The sequence below is a fragment of the Antechinus flavipes genome, chromosome 5 (assembly GCF_016432865.1).
Source record: "Antechinus flavipes isolate AdamAnt ecotype Samford, QLD, Australia chromosome 5, AdamAnt_v2, whole genome shotgun sequence".
In the NCBI taxonomy this organism is placed as follows: Eukaryota; Metazoa; Chordata; class Mammalia; order Dasyuromorphia; family Dasyuridae; genus Antechinus; species Antechinus flavipes.
In genome coordinates this window covers 197,329,678-197,348,642 of record NC_067402.1, presented here as the reverse complement: position 1 = coordinate 197,348,642, position 18,965 = coordinate 197,329,678, and the positions used below count along the sequence as shown (strand labels likewise).

Here is an 18,965-nt window from a genome sequence, read left to right as displayed (position 1 = left end):
GAGAAAGGTAGGTGGGGGTTGGATTTTGGAGGGCTTTTAATGCCTCTTAAAGAGTTTCATATTTCATATTCAAGGAAAGAGGATGGAGGTTTTGAGCAGAGAAATAACATAGTCAGACTGTGTTTATTTTGGCAAATATATATATACAAGGTTGTTTGAAGAAGAGAGATTATCAGAAGTAGAGAGACCAAAATTAGGAGCCTGTAGGTGAGGGGGGAAGAGGATCTGACGTGTTGAGAGTCATCTCTGCCTGTTCAAGATCTCATTTGGGGTTTTCTTGGCATAAATGCTGGAGTGGTTTGCCATTATACTTCTCCAGTTCATTTTACAGATGAGGAAATGAGGCAAACGGTGAAGTGGCTTTCTCTGGGTCACATAGCTAAGTAAGTATCTGAGGGTACATTTGAACATATGAAAATGAAGTCTTTCTGCTTCCAGCCCAGCACTCTATCCATTGCACCACTTTTAAGTGGACCCAAACTATCATGGTGATCAATTATATGAATGGAGATAATAGAAGAAATGTGAAATACTATGGCAGCAAAATTAACCAGACTTGATACTTGTTGAATACAAAGGATTAGAATTCTGAAAAAGTCAAGGGTGAATCTAAGGACTTGAACCTAGAACACTATATTTAATAAGAATGGGTAAATTTGGAGCAAGGGTAGTTTGGTGAATGGGGGGGGGAGATTTTAAAGTTCTATTTTGGATGTTTACTTTTAAATGTCAATGAAGCATTTGGATAGAGATGTGAGATGTCTGGGAGAGAGATTAGGACTGGGTATGTTTGCATATATATACATATACATTATATTCTAAAAGTGTTAGTGTAGTTTTAATTTTTAAAAGCAGTTTAAAGTTTTAATTTTTATGAATAATATTTTATTTTTCCCCCAATTCCATGTAAAAACAATTTTTAAACTTTTAATTTAAAAAATTTTTTGAACTTCAAATTCTTTTTCCCTGAATTGTTGGTAAGCAATTTGATGTAGGTTATACATATGAAACATATTTCTATATTAATCATGTTGTAAAAGAAAACAGACCAAAAAAAAAAAAAAGGCAAGAAAAAAAGTGAAAAAAAAAGTATGCTTGGATCTGCATTCAGACTCTATCAATTCTTTCTCTGGAGGTGGATAGTATTTATCATCACGAATCCTTTGGGATTATCTTGAATTATTATTATTGCTGAGAATAGTCAAATTATGCATAGTTGATCTTCATACAATATTATAGTTCTCTTGGTTCTACTCACTTAACTCTGTACCAGTATTTCCAGGTTTTTCTGAAATCATCCAGCTCATCATTTCTTTTAGCACAGTAGTAGTTCATTATGATCATATTCTACAACTTGTCAGCCATTCCACAATTAATGAGTATCCTTTTAATTCCCAATTCTTAGCCACCACAAAAAGAGCTGCTACATTTTTTTTCTTTGTACAAATAGGTCCTTTCCCCTTAGTTCAAGGTTTTAAAGCTTTAAATGAGATAACATTTGTAAAGTTCTTAGCCTGGCACATAGTAAGTGCCATATAAATGTCTATGATGATGATGATTATGCTTTAATAGATTAAAACTAAACTAAGGCTTTTGGAACAACATATGTATGTATGTAATATAGATATGTAAATATATATATATTACATATATATATGTAGAGAGAGAGATTCACACGCATACATGTAAATCATACAAGTCTCAGTTTCCTCATCTACAAATGGAGATGGTAATACCTATAAGCAATTAATTTACAGGGTTGTTGTGAGGATCAATTTAGATAATATATGCAAACCTTTTAGCAAATCTAAAATGCTACATAAATATTATTTAACACACACACATACACACACACATATATATTTTGAAGTCTCTGGATTGATTTCTGAATTTTTTTTTTAAGATTAGAATGGCAAGGGACCATGTGGAATCGATGTTGGATTTTATAGTCAATGAGTTCAGCAGCTAAGCCCTCAGGAATGGCCTGATGATCCAGCCCATTTCTAACACATTCTAAAAGTGAAGTTAGTGGGACTAATGCTAGGTACAAACTGCTTTAAATTTGAGCATAAATGAGTGTGTGTTCTATTCTTGTAATATCTTTGCAGTTATTATCCATTTACAAAAGATAATTAATAGTAATCAGTTAAATGGAACTAGGGAACAATGGAGAGAATATACTAGAATGGTGGCTCAAGATAATGACAATGGAGAAAGACAGCCTGCTCTTTAGGGTGCTTTTAGAAATCTGAGAGAAAGAGGTAGCAGATCTTGATCTGGAAGAGTGAGTGCATAATCTTAACTCTTAAAAACCTAGTCTTCTACAATATATGTGGGTTGAGAGAGTAAGTCTAGAGTCTAAGTATACCTAAATATACCATTTCTAGAAGAAATGAAGCAATAATCACATACAACTTGGTAACTTCTAGAATTCAGTATTCCAAAAGGGAAAAGATAGAAACTTATAACCAAGAATAACTCATCCATAGGCAAAACTGGGTAGAATTCTGCAGGGGAAAACTAGATTTTTAGTGGAATAAAAGGTATTCAAACATTTCTCAGGAAAAGCTCAGGAAGAATTCCTCTGAAATACAAACACAAAAGTCTAAGGAAACACAGGGGAAAAATGGAAAGAGTTATATAATAACATATCAATAACATTCTAATTGGAGGGAAAAAATAAGATTCCTTTTTAGAACATTAATGTCTTCGAAATGATGAGTTGGTAGATGTAGAAAAATAGGGGAAAACTTGGACTTAAAAAAAGATAGTGTTATGTACTTTCAGATAAATAGACAAACAAGTGTAGTATGGCCTTACATAGATGTATATGAATGTATATACACAATTGATTGTGTATGATTATAGATATCTATGTACATGAGTGTGTGTGTGTGTGTGTGTGTGTGTGTGTGTGTATATGTGTATGTGTATACACAGACACACACACACACCCCTCCCAGAGCTTAATTGTATCTTTCTTGGGGAGGGAGAGAAGGGAAAAAAAAGAATAAAGTAAAAATGCATCAGCAGAGAACAAAAGAAAACCTAGAAAGAAGTAAAGAAGAGATGAACAGCTCTGAGCATGATGTGCAGTATTTATTATATAGGCTTTCTTGAAATGGAAATTTATTGTTTCATATTTTGAATCTTCTCATGTTCTGCTATGTATGACAATGTTTTTTTTTCTTTTTCTATTTTCTATTTAAATTTTATTTTTTTTATTTAAATTTTAAATAAATAAATTTTAAATGAAAGAATGGGGAGTGGGAAAGAACATTAATGTTTTTAATAGGTATTGAAGGAGTTAAGATTGTAATCTCTTTATGGTTAGGGGGGATCTTTTGCCTTTTTTTGTAGCCCTAGCTCTTAGCACAGTGCAGGGCACATAGTAGGTGCTTAAAAATGTTTATTGATATACTGAAATAAGAAAAACAGAAATCTTTGTCAAAGGGAGGCGTGATGGAAATCAATCAATTATGTTTTAAGAGTTTCAAGAAGTAGAAGAGGAGTAATACACTAATGTGGAAAGGAAAAACTGGATCAGATTCATGCTGCTTAAGGGAACATCTTGAGCACTCCACAAAAGGGACAAAAAAATTTCCATTAAGCAGGAGCTATGAGTTTCCCCTTTGCCTCATCTATTCTCTAAGCTTGAGTTCACTTTTCCTTGAACTTCATCCACATGTATTTATGTAACAGATATTTGAGAAGATGCTTTGTAATAACTGTTCTTACTGTAGTAGTAAGGATCTCTTTCTAAATGTCACTTAAGGTTGACTGACTTAACTGATGTTAGGGGGAAGACATACTAGTGAGAACCTAATGGCATTAGAGAATAACCCTTGACTCCTAAGAGGAGATCTAAGAGCTCTGAAGGGTAAATGTAGCCAGTTTAACTCTAAAAATCCAACTCATCAGTGACAATGTGAGTTGGGATAAGGATCTACAAATCTTATATGGGCCAGAGATGGGAGAAGGAGCCATCCCTTGGGAAAGAGCAGGCGGTCTGTTGCATGAGTTCAGTGGTGAGAGTGGGAGTGTGCATACAAACTCCCTACCTATTCCACAACACTCCCACAAGCAGTCTCCCACAGACAGCCAGAGCCTCATTCTTTTTTCTTTTCCTTTTGTCCTCACCCCTTTGTTCTCTCTCCCTTCCCCCTCATGTTGTCTCACAGTCCCATATATGCCAGATGGTTCTAGTAGCACGGAACCTTGATTAGTCCTTTAAGAAGGCATGGAGGTCATTTTGCTGCCTGTCCTCTTTAAGGGGAGGAATTGATGTCAGAAGTTTATTAGAGTTCTTCCTCTAAGAATTTCTCTCTCTCTCTCTCTCTTTTTTTTTTCTGAGAATGCTTTCTTGACTTAATGTAGCTAGCTGCTATGGTGAATGTGGAAGTGTGTGTGGTGGTAGTTTTATTGGAATGTGTATTCTTTTTTTAAGAAACTTTTAATATCTTCTCAAAAAAGTTGTTTTTATTGCATTTTATGGTCCAATACCTCACTGTATTTCAACCCCTCGGCCTGAATGACCAGACTGGCTTAGGTTAAGCCTAGCCCAAGACACAGGGTCTGCCACTTCTGCAGTATGCAAGGTATGACAGCTATTTGGACAGTCACTATAGCAATGGGTGACTCTAAGTTAAGTCTTGTACAAAGCTGAAAACTTGCTTGTGCCATTTTCACCTTCGAATGCATGCTGATAGGAAATGGAAACTGACTAAGCACAATAAAAATTAGAGTTCTTCCATGTTAATTCATAAAGGTTTTACCCTTCTGAATATTCTATCTTCTTCAGATTTAGCTATAATTATGATATTTCTGGCACACAATTAAATTTTTGGAGGGTGGTAAGATATTGGATGCACCAGGGTTGTTTAAAGAAAGTGTCATTTTTTATTGATCACATATCCAAATTCACAAACCTTTGATGTGGATAACACTGCCATATTGTGCGAAGGAAGGAGTAAAAATACCCAAAATAGGAAATTTTGTCTACATGAAGTCCTCACAGACATACAAGAGAAGAACACACAGTAAAGAAAAAGGGGAACATACATTCAGGATCTGCCACTACTCCAAATCCAAGTTAGGATTAAAAGCAGATTTTCCTTACAAGACTATTTTCCAACAGTGATTTCAAATCATTGAAAACATAAACCCTAAAGCAAAACAAACAGGAACTACCTTGAGCATCTGAATTCCATACTGAGGCCAAATTCAAGTTTTCTTGACCTGGAAACGGAATAGACTTTTGACAGTGTTATTTTTATACACTCTCAACTCTTTCCTTAAGAGTATGTCTAGAGTTCTTTCTTTTTTGAATAGGGTCAAGAAGATCTATTTTAACACACAAGGAATACCAAGTGTTGAAGGAGGCTGAGCCCAGGAATCCTGAGAGCTTTCAAAGCAGTCAGGATAAAAGTAAAAGGTACTGCAGGAAAACGAAGGTCAGCCTGCTTGTTATAGTACCAATCTGAAGATAAGACATTCTCAAGTCAGGACCAGAAGCAAGATTGTGTACTTCAATAGATTGGGCCTCTTGAGGAGTGTATTAATGTCTTTCCTGGACAAATATGGCAAAAGAATCATTTTATGTGGACTTTGGAGCTTGTTGATTCCCAATGAGAACTCTGAAAAGCTAGGAAAGAAACAAGAGCTTTTTATGACCTGAGTTCCAGAAAACCAATGAACCTGGACAACAATGGGAACAAAAGATCTTTGTGCTAATCACATCCTTCTTCTTTCCAGATCCAGTTGTAGATGAGGAATAAGCCTGATGTATTATATTCTTAATATGACACTTCCATAGCTTTAATTCTAATCCTAAACTCATTGATGGCCCAGGTTAGCTCTAAGTACCTTTAGATTGACTGATTTATGGAATAATTTAGAATTGTATGTATCTAGATATTTGAACAGATGTTAAAAGAGAAAGGAAAAACTAATGAAAGTGTTAGATTACAAAACTATCAGTTTGCAGATGATATGATATACTTAGTTAATCCTAGAGAATCAACTGAAAAACTAGAATCGACAACTTTAGCAAAGTTGCAGGATATAAAATAGAACCCTATAAATCATCAGCATTCTATTTATTACCATAAAGCCAACAGCTTTATGGTAATATATAGCAGCAAGAAATAAAGAAATTTTACTTACAATAACTGTAGACAACATAAAATACTTGGGAGTCTACCTGCTAAGTAAGACAAACTCAGGAACTATATAAACACAATTACAAAACATTTCACACAAATAAAGTCAGATTTAAATAGTTGGGGGAAATATTAATTGCTTATGGGTTGACTGAATCAATGTAATGAAAAATGACAAGTCTCCCAAACTTAATCTACTTATTCAGTGCCATACGAATCAAACCATCAAATAATTATTTTATAGAGCTAAAAAAATTGATAAAAAAATTTAATTTGGAAGACAAAAGGTCTAGATTACAGGGGTCCTCAAACTTTTAAAATAGGGGGGCAGTTCACTGTTCTTCAAACTGTTGGAGGGCCAGACTACAGTAAAAACAAAACCTTTGTTTTGTGGGCCTTTAAATAAAGAAACTTCATAGCTCTGGGTGAGGGGGATAAATGTCCTCAGCTGCCACACCTGGCCCATGGGCCGTAGTTTGAGGACCCCTGCATCTAGAATATCAAGGAAATCAATGAAAAAATGTAAAGGAAGATGATCTAGTCAATCCAGATCTCAAACTACTTTAAAGTGATAATTATCAAAATAATCTAGCTAATCAAAATAAGACTAGCTAAGAAATAGAGTGGTACATCAGTGGAATAGACTAGGTACCTATAGACTAGGTAGTAAATAACTAATCTAATGTTTGATAAATCCAAAGATCTAAGCTTTGGAGATAAAGATTCATTACTTGACAAAAACTGCAGGGAAAACTGGGAAACAGTATGGCAGAAACTAGGTATATATCATTAACTTACATCATATACCAAGATAAGGTCAAAATGATTTACACATAAAGATGATATCATAAGCAATTAGGAGAACACAGAATAGTTTACCTGTTGGATCTGTGGATAAGGGAAGAATTTAGGGCCAAACAAGATACAGAGAACATTACAAAATTGTTAAATGATTTTTGTCATATAAAGTTAAAAAGTTTTTTCACAAACAAAACCAATGAACCGGTTAAAAGGGAAACAGAAAACTAGGGAAAAAACATTTACAGCAAATATTTCTGAGAAAGGCCTCATTTCTCAAATATATAGAGAACTGAGTCGGATTTATAATAGAAGTCATTCTCTGACTGATAAATGGTCAGATAAACAAGTAGTTTTCAGCCCCCCCCCCAAATCAAAGCTATCTATATTTAAAATTGCTCTAAATCACTATGTTAGAGAAATAAAGATTAAAATAACTTTGAGGTACCACCTCATACCTATCAGATTGGCTAACATGACAAAAAAAAAAGGAAAATTATAAATATTGGAGGAAATGCATTGTTGGTCAAGTTGTAAACTGATCTGACCATTCTGGAGAGCAATTTGAAACTATGGCAACCAAACAGTGTACATCCTTTGATCCAGCAATACCACTAATAGGTCAGTACTCCAAAGAGATTAAAAGAGAGAAAACAATCTATTTGTACAAAACTATTTATGACAAATCTTTTTTTGTGGTACTTAAGACTTGGAAATCAAAGGAATGCTCATCAATTGGGGAATGGCTGAACAAGTTGTGATATGTGATTGATTATAATGGATTACTATAACGCTGCAAGAAATGAAAACCAGCATGATTTCAGAAAAACTTGGAAAGACGTACATGAACTGATGCAGAGTGAAATGAACATAAGCAGAATATTGTACAAAGTAACATCAATCTTGTATAATGAGAATTGTGAATGACTTAGCCATTTTCAGCAATACAATGATCTAAACCAATTCCAAAGGCTCATGATGAAAAATGTATGATTTCATGTGATGTGATATTCAAGTACTTTTTTTTTTGAAGACCTCTAATCTTAGAATTATTTCTTTGCACCAGATCTTCAAATTCACTATTTTTGCTTTTCTAGAACTCTGTTTCCTAATTTTTTTTATTCCATTATTTTTCTTCTATCTGTGCATTTTTGTGTTCCAATTCTTTTTATTTTCTTTTTGAGAGAATATACTATTCTGGAGAAGGTCTCAAATTTAGTTCTAAATGAAATGGTTTCTAGTTAGATTTGATTTTCTTCTTAAGAACTTGATTTGTCTTTAGATAAGGCATTTATTAAATGTTTATAATGCTCAAACACTGAGGATATAAATAAAATCTGGGGGAAAAATCCCCACCAGTAGTGTGCTGTTCAATGTTTAATATCTGACTCTTCAAAAATGTATTCATGATACTTAAATTTGCTTTATTAACATTTTCAAGGGCAGCTAGGTGGCACAATGGTTAGAGTTCTGGGTCTAGAATCAGGAAGATCTGAGTTCAAATCCATTTTAAGAGTTTTAAATTATTATTTTAGTATTACCCTGGGATTAACTCTTACTTGCCTTAGTTTTCTCTTCTGTAAAAATAGCTGGAGAAAGAAATGGTAAATCACTCCAGTAAGTTTGCCAAGAAAACCCTAGATATTTTTCTCCATCACCTTCTTAAGTCTAGACAATCAACAAAACAAATCAAGATCAGACCTGTAGCATTTGCTGATTTCTGAGATATAAAAGAACATGCTGAAAATTTAACCATCCACTCTCAAGAGCTGATTTAAGTTTGCTCTAGTGCACCCCAAGTCCTAAAAGAGGCCACATGAGAGAAGATTATATTAAAGAGAAGCTGAAGAGTTTAGGAGTGGAGTTGGGACTGAATTCAATATGGGTTGGGTACCTACTGAATGGTGGTCTGGAACAGGGTCTCACCAACACGTAGAGAGGGCCATAGCATGAAAGTATCTGTGAACAGTTAGAGAGAAGGTAAAATCTGGAGATACAGTTGTTTGCCATTTTCAGATAATTCTTCAATTATTTTTAAGGTTTTTGGACATCATTGTTTCATTGAACCATAGACCTAGATAGATCTCAGAAGTCACCAAGTAAAAATTTTTTTTTACAAATGGAGATACTAAGACTCATGATTAAGTGACTTGCCAAAATCACAGATGTGAGATGTGATGTGCATTGATGTGCAGAGATGTACAGGTATGAGATTTGAGTCCAAGTCCTCTGATATCAGAGGTCTTGCTTGTTCTAGAATTTTCGGACTGCTTTCCCTTTTTTAGGGAATTTAGACTCAGTTTCCTTAGATGAATTTTTGAATGCTTTTTCTTCCCCACTCATCTTTTGTACTAATCAAATAATCTGCTGCTTTTCCTTTCTTTTCCTTAGTGTAATGTGCTTACCACTTGTCCTTTCCCATTAGAAGACTGTTACTGCTTTCTCTTGTTCTTCAGTGCTTGGCTTTGGTTTCTCAGACTCCCATTGTTAGATAAAACATTTCTCTTAAAGCAGAAGTTTTAACGTGTGTGTGTGTGTGTGTGTGTGTGTGTGTGTGTGTGTGTGTGTGTTAGGGACCCCTTTGGTGGTCTGGTGCCTCATGAATGTTTGTTAAATGCTTAAAATAAAATGCATCACAAAAGAAACCAATTTTATTGAAATATAGTTTTACACATTCACCACACATGTTTATGGGCCTCAGGTTAAGAACTTTTCCCTGAGAAAGTAAAGGTGAATAGTTGGGTCACTGCTTCAGGAAAACTTTAATTGGTTCTTTTAAATGGTCCTTTTGGCTATCTTTTACCAGCCCTATTCTTATGGATCCCACCATTCTTTCTATAATAAATTTTCTTCAGTGTTGGAGGTAATCAGGAAAATAGGAGAGATTTGGAATCCATCAGGAAAGCTGAGTGGTTTCTATAAAGACTTCTATAAAGTCCCTGTCTTCACCATTATAACTGTTTTTAAGTCTTTACCTTTTACTCTTATTGAATGCCTTTTTCCTTCTGATACATTAATAGATCTCAGACTGCAATGCATTTCCTTCTCATCTTTTCTCATTTCTACTTTCTTGTCACAAGCAGATAAAACTAGGGAAGTAGTGGCCAGAGTAAAAGGGTCTCCAAATCTTGGAGGAGGCAACTTTTTGGAAATCACAAATATTAACTTCAAAAGTCATGTGCCTAAGATTTCACCACTCATGGCCACTGAGAACAGTCCCTGGACCCACTGGAGTAGAGAAAAGCAGAGGCAGTGGGAGCACCTAGACTGATGAATTGATGATTTGTTTTCAGTTATTTTTCCCCTAATAGATTGGTAGCAGATTCTTTTTACCTTTTTTCTTTTCCTTCTTACATTTTCTTTCTTTCTTTTCTTTTTTTTTTTTTTTTTTTTTGTACTTTGGACCTTTTAAAAAATGTTGCATTTATTATTTGGAATAAATCTAAGAAGGTGAAATTCAATAGGGACAAATCTTGCACTTGAATACCAAAAAAATCAATTTCCCAAACAGAAGGTGAGGGGAGTAAGGACAGATAGCAATTGTTCTAAAAATGAAGGGTATGAATGGACTTCAAGTTCAGTGAATTTTCAGTCTGATTTGGCAGCCAAAAACTTAATCTTGGGCTGCATTAGGAGGGGCAAGGCTTTTCGAAAGAAAGGGGTGACAATTCTACTCTTCTTTGCTCTTGTCAGACTTCACGGTGCCATTTTGTTCTATTCTAGGCACCATTCTTTTAAAGCATATGTTTATTTCTTAAAGGGGTAGCCAAGAAATGTTAAGTGTTAAGTGTCTGAGGCCAGATTTGAACTTAGGTCCTCCTGACTTCAGGACTGGTACTCTATCCACAACACCAACTAGCTGCACCCCCAATCTTTTTTAAAAAAGCTTTTAATTTTCAAAATATAAGCATATACAGCTTTCAACATTGATTCACGCAAAACTTTATATTCCAATTTTTTTTTTCTTGCTCGCTTCCCCTTCTCCTAAGTAGCAAGCAATCCAATATGTCAAACATGCTAGGTGCCATTCTGTTTCCAGAAAAGGACAATAAAGATGGCGAAGGTAATTGAGTTTCATGACAAATACTGATTGGTGGAACTGGGCCTGCAAATCCTGGAAAAAATAAGACATATGTTTGGCGGGGGTGGGAGGGAAAGAGAACATGATAAATGTATTCAAATAATAGAAGAGATATCACATGGATTTAGACCTATTTTATCGGTAAAAACATCCTAACAATTGGAACTGTCCAAAAATGAAGGCAAAAATCCCACCTTTTACAGCATACCTTTCCCAATCTTTCTTAATTTTGGTGTCTTCCTTCTGTTGATTATTTTCTATTTAGTCTATCCATAACTTGTTTTACATATTTGTATGACTTTCTCATTAGACTGTGAGCACAGCAGAGGGACTGGATTGCTTTTGCCTGGCACAAAGTAGACATTTAATAAATGTTTAGTGACTGGTGGGTTTCTCCTTCCTTGCAGTTCTCCAAGTAGAGGCTGCTCAGATGTGTTACACTGGGGATTCCTTTGTGTATGGGTTGGACTACATAGCTGGTGAGATCCTTTCTACCTCTAGAATTCTGTGATTCTGTATGAAGACAAAAGACATGTCCCTAAGAAATCCCAAATTCCATTTTTTCCCAACTTAATGTCTCTGCTTTTAAAAGTAATTTTGCCTTGATTATCTAATTTTGTTTTCTCAAAAAACTCACAAACTAGGTCAGCATTATTATCCCATTTTGCCTACTGTAAGGTAAGACACCAAGATTCAGAACTTTTATTAAGATTATACAAGTCAATGACAAAGCCACAAATACATTGCAGAAATCTCTAGGGATCTAGATGGACAAAGTATAGAAGAATTGGAGATTAGGGATTATTATTAAATAAGCAATTTCTCCGTTAGGAAAAAAAATACACTAGTTTTACTCTACAACCTCCAAAGGGAAAAGGCAGAAAACTCCAACATAGTAGGGGATGGAAGTATTTTTTTTTCTTTTCTCCTTTGCAATACAACTCCTCTTTCCTAGAAAAAACTAAAATATTTAGGCAGAAATCTAATCCTTTAAAAAAAATTTCCAAACTCAGTTTTCATTGAGGACTAGCCAGTGAAAATTCCAATCATTTTCAAATTCATAGCAATCATCAAAACCTCCCCTCCTAATGTATTTTTATTCATGGTTCTTATTCTTCATATTGGCTGATTTCATGCAAACATTCCAAAGTATCTCAGAATATTTCTCACCTTTTAACTGGGACTATATATAGGAAAGAACCTATTTGAAAATAATATAATCCATGAGGAAAGGGGAAAAGTATGACAATGAGTCTCACTAAAATTATAAATCTAGGATGTAGGGCCCAGGAAAATGTAACAACACAGTAACATAGATAGAAATTCATACTGCTGAGTATGTAGCAGAGTAAAAACTTTATGCTTTGACGGTGATGCAAAGGAGATTCTTTTATATTTTTACTTTTTTCTTATTACCTGATGAAGTTTCCAGTTGTATCTGATTCCCAATAGTTCAAGCAGAAAAAATTTCTATCTTCACATTATAACTGTTTTTAAGTTTTCTGGAGTCAAAGGGACCCCAAAATGCAGAACAATGCCTTTGTGCTTTGCTTGATTTCTTCTAGATCTAGATGTATTTCGACTGAAGACTACTGTCCTGCAGAGAGCTCAAGGTTTGAACTGGGTTTGAACCCTCATCACTGTGTCAGTAAGCAACACCAGTTGACTGAATGTGCAACTTCTCTTCCCACTTTCCAATTACAGTTACTCATTTTGAAGTTATCACTTAAGCATGACCTTGCAAGATCTTTATTACAAGTAGGCATAAATGCCCTTTGGCCCAGAACGCCTGATAATATGTAAGACAAAAAGGAGACAGTGTAGAATTTTTAAATAACTTTTATAGTTTCCTGATGAATTAAGTTTGTGAATAAAAAAAGAAAACCAAACAAAGTGTTTATAATAATTATCAAGGCAAAGTTGAATATAACACAATTTCTTTGCATTATCATTATCCTGTCAGTTACACAACTCCAGCAATAACACACACACACATACATTTGAAGGCAGTGGGCAGGTATGGTAACACCAGCATCTCCAGCTGCCTCTGTTACCAAAAAGGAACTCAAGCTGTAAGGGAGATGGTACCCTAGAGACTCCTTTCCTCCTCCACTAAAGTGCAACACCTCTCTTCTGAAGCAAGCAGAGGAGAGAGTCCCAGGCTGTACCTAATGTTCCTACCTTGGACATGCTGACTTGTTTGACTTTCTACTGGGCTGTTCTTGCAGGGGGCAGACAGGTCATAAAGGATTGTGTATTAGGGTGAATGAAATACTGAAATACTGGTATGGTACAGGATGGGGGGGGTTGGGTCCAGAAACCTTGCTCAGGCCCAGGAATGAGTCCTCTGGCTTTGGTCTAATTTATCTCCTTTAATAAAAGCATCTTCACTGGCTAGAGATTTTCTGGCCCAGAAAACTTAAGAGGTTTAAAAAGTTCAAGAGCAGAATTAGAGGACTGAAAGTTGAAGGAGTTGAGAACTGAGTGTAATTTGTCTCACCTGGCATATAGGCTTCAGGCTAGCCTGAAGAGTGAGAGGTTAACTGGATGAAATAGCACCAAGGGGGGAGGAAAGAGGTTGTGTGGCCTGTACTGTGGCTGTTGCCAGAAAGGGGGCCGCCAACCACTCACCCTAGCACCATAGCTAATGAACTTAGACAAAGTGTCAAAGAGATCAGCCCCTGATGCTACATGGTGCCAGGCACTGGGGGCATGGACTCTGAAACTTTTACTCAAAAGATCAAGTTTTCATTTTCTTCTAGGCCTTGTAAAAAAAAAAAAAAGGTAAAACGTCCAGATGCAGGCCCATAATTTTTCCTCAGCAAGCCTGGGAGGAGGGGGAGGAGTTTGGCTGCCCCTAGCTTGAATTCCTTTATTAAAACAATATTGGTTTGCATTTTATTATTATTATTATTTTTTTTATAAAACACAGTTCTTTATTTTTCAATTCTACTACTATTTTTTTTCTCTCTCATTAAAAAAAACACAAACATCTCAACAACGGACACACATGGTTTATAACTGCTCCAGTTCTCTGGACCACACAGACAATATTGACAAGCAGAGAAACAAAACAGCAAAACAGGAGGAGGGATGGGGGACAAAGAACCCAAGAAATCAAATCCTAAACCTCTTCATCCCCCAAAAAAGTCAGGAGAAGAAATATCAATGATAGGGTCACAGCACTTGCCAAACACATCAGGAAAGTCAGGGGCCTCCTGGTTATAGTTTTGACACTAAAAAGTTTGGAAACAGTTTTTGCTTTAAAAAGAGTTGGCAGAGGCAACCATTTTGTTCAGAAGGATTTCCCTGTAGTGAAGGGGACTTTTGTTTCCTGCTTAAATATCCCCTCAATTCACATGAAAAACCCCACAGATTTTTTAAAAGAGCTTTCCTTTGAATGGTTAAGTCAGAATTGTTTTCTCGCCACTGTCTGGATGAGTGGGATGGATCTCATCCGGAGGATGGCCCCCACATGATTTCTATGAAGGTCCCTGCTGGTTTTATGGGAATAGTACTGCTGAATCACTGCTTTCTCTCTTTCCACCAACTTCCTCTAGCCTCTGTGCTTTGATAGCTGGGGGAAACAAGTGACTCCTGAAGAAACAGGGTCTTGCTAAAACTTGAAATTTGCCCAAATATATACCCTGGACTTGAGGCTTTAGTCTTGGGGTAATTTACCACAAAGTGGAAAGATGAACCATTTTATCTTCTGGAAAACTCCCAAATTTCCTAGAGCAGAAAAGTAAAACCTATGGAGCAGCTAACAGCTTTTGGGAAATGGGGTCAGGTGGCAGAATGAAACTAAGTCTAGAAAAGCTTTGTTTGTTTGTTTTGTTTTTTTGATATAGAACCTTTAAGCAGCAACACCAAATACTAGTCCCGGAACATCAGTGAGGGAGGAATTAGCCTAGTAGAATCACTGGAATGTAGCATTTGGCGCCTTTTATTTTCTTCCTCCCTTACTCAAGGCTTTTATCTGGGCAAAAGACATGACAGACCCTTAGTTTCTATTGGTGCATGATCAAGCCTAGCCCTCCCTTTACAATTTAATGCCAGGCACAACTAGGTTTCTCCTATCCTTCCAGCTCACTTTCTCCAAGAACCTAGACAACTTTACTTTAAATGTTACCAGCAGTACCATCAATTACGAGGAAGGTCTCAGGTTTTAACATCCTATATCATTGTTGCTAATTCCCTTTTTTAAGAAAAGGGGATAGATTTACTCAAAACTCCTCCAGGTGGTGAGAGAAGTGGATTAAATATCAGGACTGAAATGGACTCATAGAATTTCATTTATATGTTTCATTACATTCAAACTTAGAATGACTTATCCATTTTAATCAAATCAGCATAAAAACTTCAACCCAGATTCTTCAAGATTGATATATTAATACATTGGAGGGATAAATGGGGAGAGAGAGAGAGAGACAGAGAGACATAACACACAGAGAGAAACACTCTCTGTTTCTTTAGTGTTGACTTTTGTTACACTAATTCGGCCCACCACTTTCTTTCATTGTTCCTGTTTCAGGTACTATTTTGTGTGTGTGTGTAAGGGGGGGTGGGGGTGGGACGATAGGGGTAGGTGAGAAAGGGCAAATAGACTGATTAATGAAATGGAGAAATTTGGGGAGATTATTGTCAAATGTCTTTGTCAAATGTGAAAGGATAATCAAGACAAAAAACACTGAGCAGAAGTTAAATGATCTGGCAAAATCAAAATAGTCACTGTTTGATGACGTCTGCATGATGATTCCCATGTAGGCCTTATACCAATAGGCCATGAGGCAATAGGTATTGACTGAATGACTGTGCCAAGCCCCGGAAGATAACAAATGCCAATGACCTAATTACTTTTCCTTCTGCAAGGTAAAATATGAGTGACCATCAATGTTAACTCCTGGCCAAAGATGCCTTTGTCTTTGAGGCCATTTCTAGGACTACCTGATAAGACAGGATCTCTACCCAAGTAGGAACAAAAAGCATATGAATGGTTCAGGAGAGATCAAGTCAGAACAATACTGTTCTATTCCATTTCACAATGGAAATCCATGGGGAAGGCTAGAGTGAGAGTAAAAAGGAAGGGAGCATGAGTTGATACTCCAGATTGGTAAGAACTACAGGTGGGCCTGCTTAAGATCATTCCATGTCAGTTTGGTCAAAAGAAACAGGCAGAATGGTCTCACATCCCCAAGCAAGGGTTGTGGATCTGATGTCTCCATCTTGCTCTGACAAGGGCATGATAATTTTTCAGAAGTTCAGCTATACACCACAGACTCAATTAAGGCTCTAGCCCTAGAAAGGCTGTGGAGTTTTGGATGATTTATAGGCAGGGCAATAAACAAATAAGACTCAGGTAATTGGTCACAAATGACTGCCATTACTCCCCAATCACTGTCTCATCTCCTCACCCTTCTTAGCAAATTAGCCTTCCTATCAAGGAACATATCAGTAAGAAGTTTATGAGCTGGATTTATTTAGACCACAGATAAAGAAAATTCTGCTATCTCCTATGGATAAGGTATCATTTTACAACAGGGAATGAGGGTTCTTAGATTACCAACAATGTAAGCTAATGGGTCAGTCAGAGAATGGCAGTGGGAAAATGTTAAGACTGATGGATATGATGACTTTATGGATAGCACTAAATTCCTTTGGTAATTAAGGGTAAGGGAGAAAATGCACATCCTAAATGTTTTAGGGCAGTGGCTTTTTACCAAAACATGTAGATGTCTGACAAAGGAAGTGGTAAAAGGGACAGTTCTGACATGAATTGTCCATATTTGAGTGGCAGTGTCTGTTCATTTACCACTGTCTTTGTGTTCTGGAAAAGTCCTTACTTGTAATTTTGGAGTCTAATTTCTGATTTACAATTTATAGACAGTAAAAACCAGGGTTACTAACAGCTTGAATGTGTTAAAAGGGCATCTAAAGCTATCTTCCTAAATAGGATAACCTTTTTAGGACAACTAGAAAAAAATGAAAATACTGACCAAGCAGTAAGTGAACCAAACCTCTAGATGCATCAATTTTGCTATAATTAGAAAAGCAGGCTCTTGAAAAAAAAAGATTTACTAAAAAATTTCATTCTATGAAGATTGTGAGGGGCACAAAGGGTAGAAGGCCATATTTCTTCACTCTCTCACTCTCAACCAGGTTTGTCACCCATTTTTCACTGGGGAGAGGCTGGGTGGCATTTTGATAGAGACGAGTGAAGAGAGCCTATCTGAAAGACAGGAAGGCACTAAGTCATACATGAGGAGGCCCTGGCTCTGGGAGGCCAGGAAAGCCTGCAGAGCTCATTGTCCCAAGCACATGATGAATCAAAAGAAACAAAATGCATTGAAAGAGCCTGGAAAAAAGAATCTGGATTAATTGTGTTATTGGTTCAAAATAGATAAGAGTCTAGAAGAATGACCTGGAGAAATGACTGTGGATTCAGAAGTTCTGAGCCAGGACTTTTATGGATTCAGTTTATCTTCTTCAGAGGCAAACTTGACTGTGTGAGAATGTGAGAGATCCTCTGGATCCTAATTCATTTTTAAAAATTTTCTAGAAAACTTTTCTTTGAAGCCTTAAGCGCAGTAGGAGCAAAGGGCTCCGGTGTGACTGAACTTTCTGTAGCAACCTTGCATTAGCTTTTCAGAGGAGATGGCCAAGGAAGGACAGGATAGATTTGATGGGGTGTTTTGAATTAGTGTTCAATAAGCTATTATTGAGGCAATAAGGAAGTAGCTACTTCCCAGCCTGAAGCCTCCCAGAAGACAAAATCAATGATGAGAAAAAGCAAGTAATAAAAAGAATGAATATTGAGCATCTTCTTCCCTCGAATATAATTTAAATGGAAGAGTTAGTTCTCTCTTATTTTGCTCCTTTATCTCTCTCTTCCTTTCTCTACTTCTCTCTTTCTGTGAGACTACCCTTTTTAGAGAAATCATTTCAAACACAGAACATAATCTAGATTTTTCTGGCCTATCGCAGGTCATTTTTTCAACATGTTGAACTAAAAAGCAACTGTAGGTTTTGTTTTTATGTTAAAAGGACAAAAGAGAAAAGGTAACCACTTCTTGTCCCTGTGCTGAAGCAGAATCACTAGTCTCCAACAGTTACTCATTGATGACAATTAAATGGTCTTTGCGGAGAGAAAGCCACCTACCATGGATCCCCCTAAATAATGAGAAGACAACCTCCACAGCAAAAAGATGAATGCAAAAACGTTGCGGGACTCTGGATGTAAGAATAGAGATAGGAAGTAGTTTGTGGTGTTTGGCCAATTGGTTTTAACACGTGCAAGACAAACCAGAGGTTCCTGGATGTCTTTAGTTCTTACTGCTCCTTTCTTAGGTCCCTGGATTGAATGGGTTGGCTGTTGGGTTGGTTATTCCCACGAGGTCATTTGATGGCGTCAGGAGGACTCCTCTAGTGCATTGACCACCTGTTCCAGAATGTCGGGGCAGTGATCGGCTATCTGTTGGAGGATGGCATTGGCAAACTCCTGCAGTTCTGCATTGTCTCGCTCACCTTTTTCTAATTCACTGCAAAGCTGCAATGGAAAAGAGAGGATTTTCAGATAAAATAAGGATAAGTTCTGGACTCAAGTCAACCAATATAAAACATATTTAAAGTCTCAAGATGGAAGAACTAGATTTAAGGGAGATCCCTATTTCTTCTCAGGAAATCTCTATAACAAAAGAGCAGACTTCATTATTATTAAAAACTGTGTTTCTGGTTATTATGAAATTATTATAGTTCAGAGAAAATGAAGGATTTTATCTTTTACTTTTTTGCCAAGTACAACAGTATCCTCCCATCTTCAATTAAATTCACAGACTGTGTCTTTAGAGTAACAGGAGGCACTCCTCTCGTAAGAATGAACCTATTATAGCATAAATTTAACCTATATCAGGTTGCCTGTTTTCTTG

At 36.3% G+C, this 18,965-nt stretch overlaps 1 protein-coding gene across 1 annotated transcript in view; it reads right to left on the bottom strand.

The window, feature by feature from the left end:
• Positions 1-12,861: 12,861 nt before the first annotated feature.
• Positions 12,862-18,965, bottom strand: part of ERC1 (ELKS/RAB6-interacting/CAST family member 1) — a 345,893-nt gene continuing 339,789 nt past the window's right edge. The window contains exon 20 of the mRNA XM_051962823.1: positions 12,862-18,578. Within this exon, the coding sequence (XP_051818783.1) occupies positions 18,449-18,578 (130 nt within the window). The 3' untranslated portion in view covers positions 12,862-18,448. The remainder of the gene's footprint in view (positions 18,579-18,965) is intronic.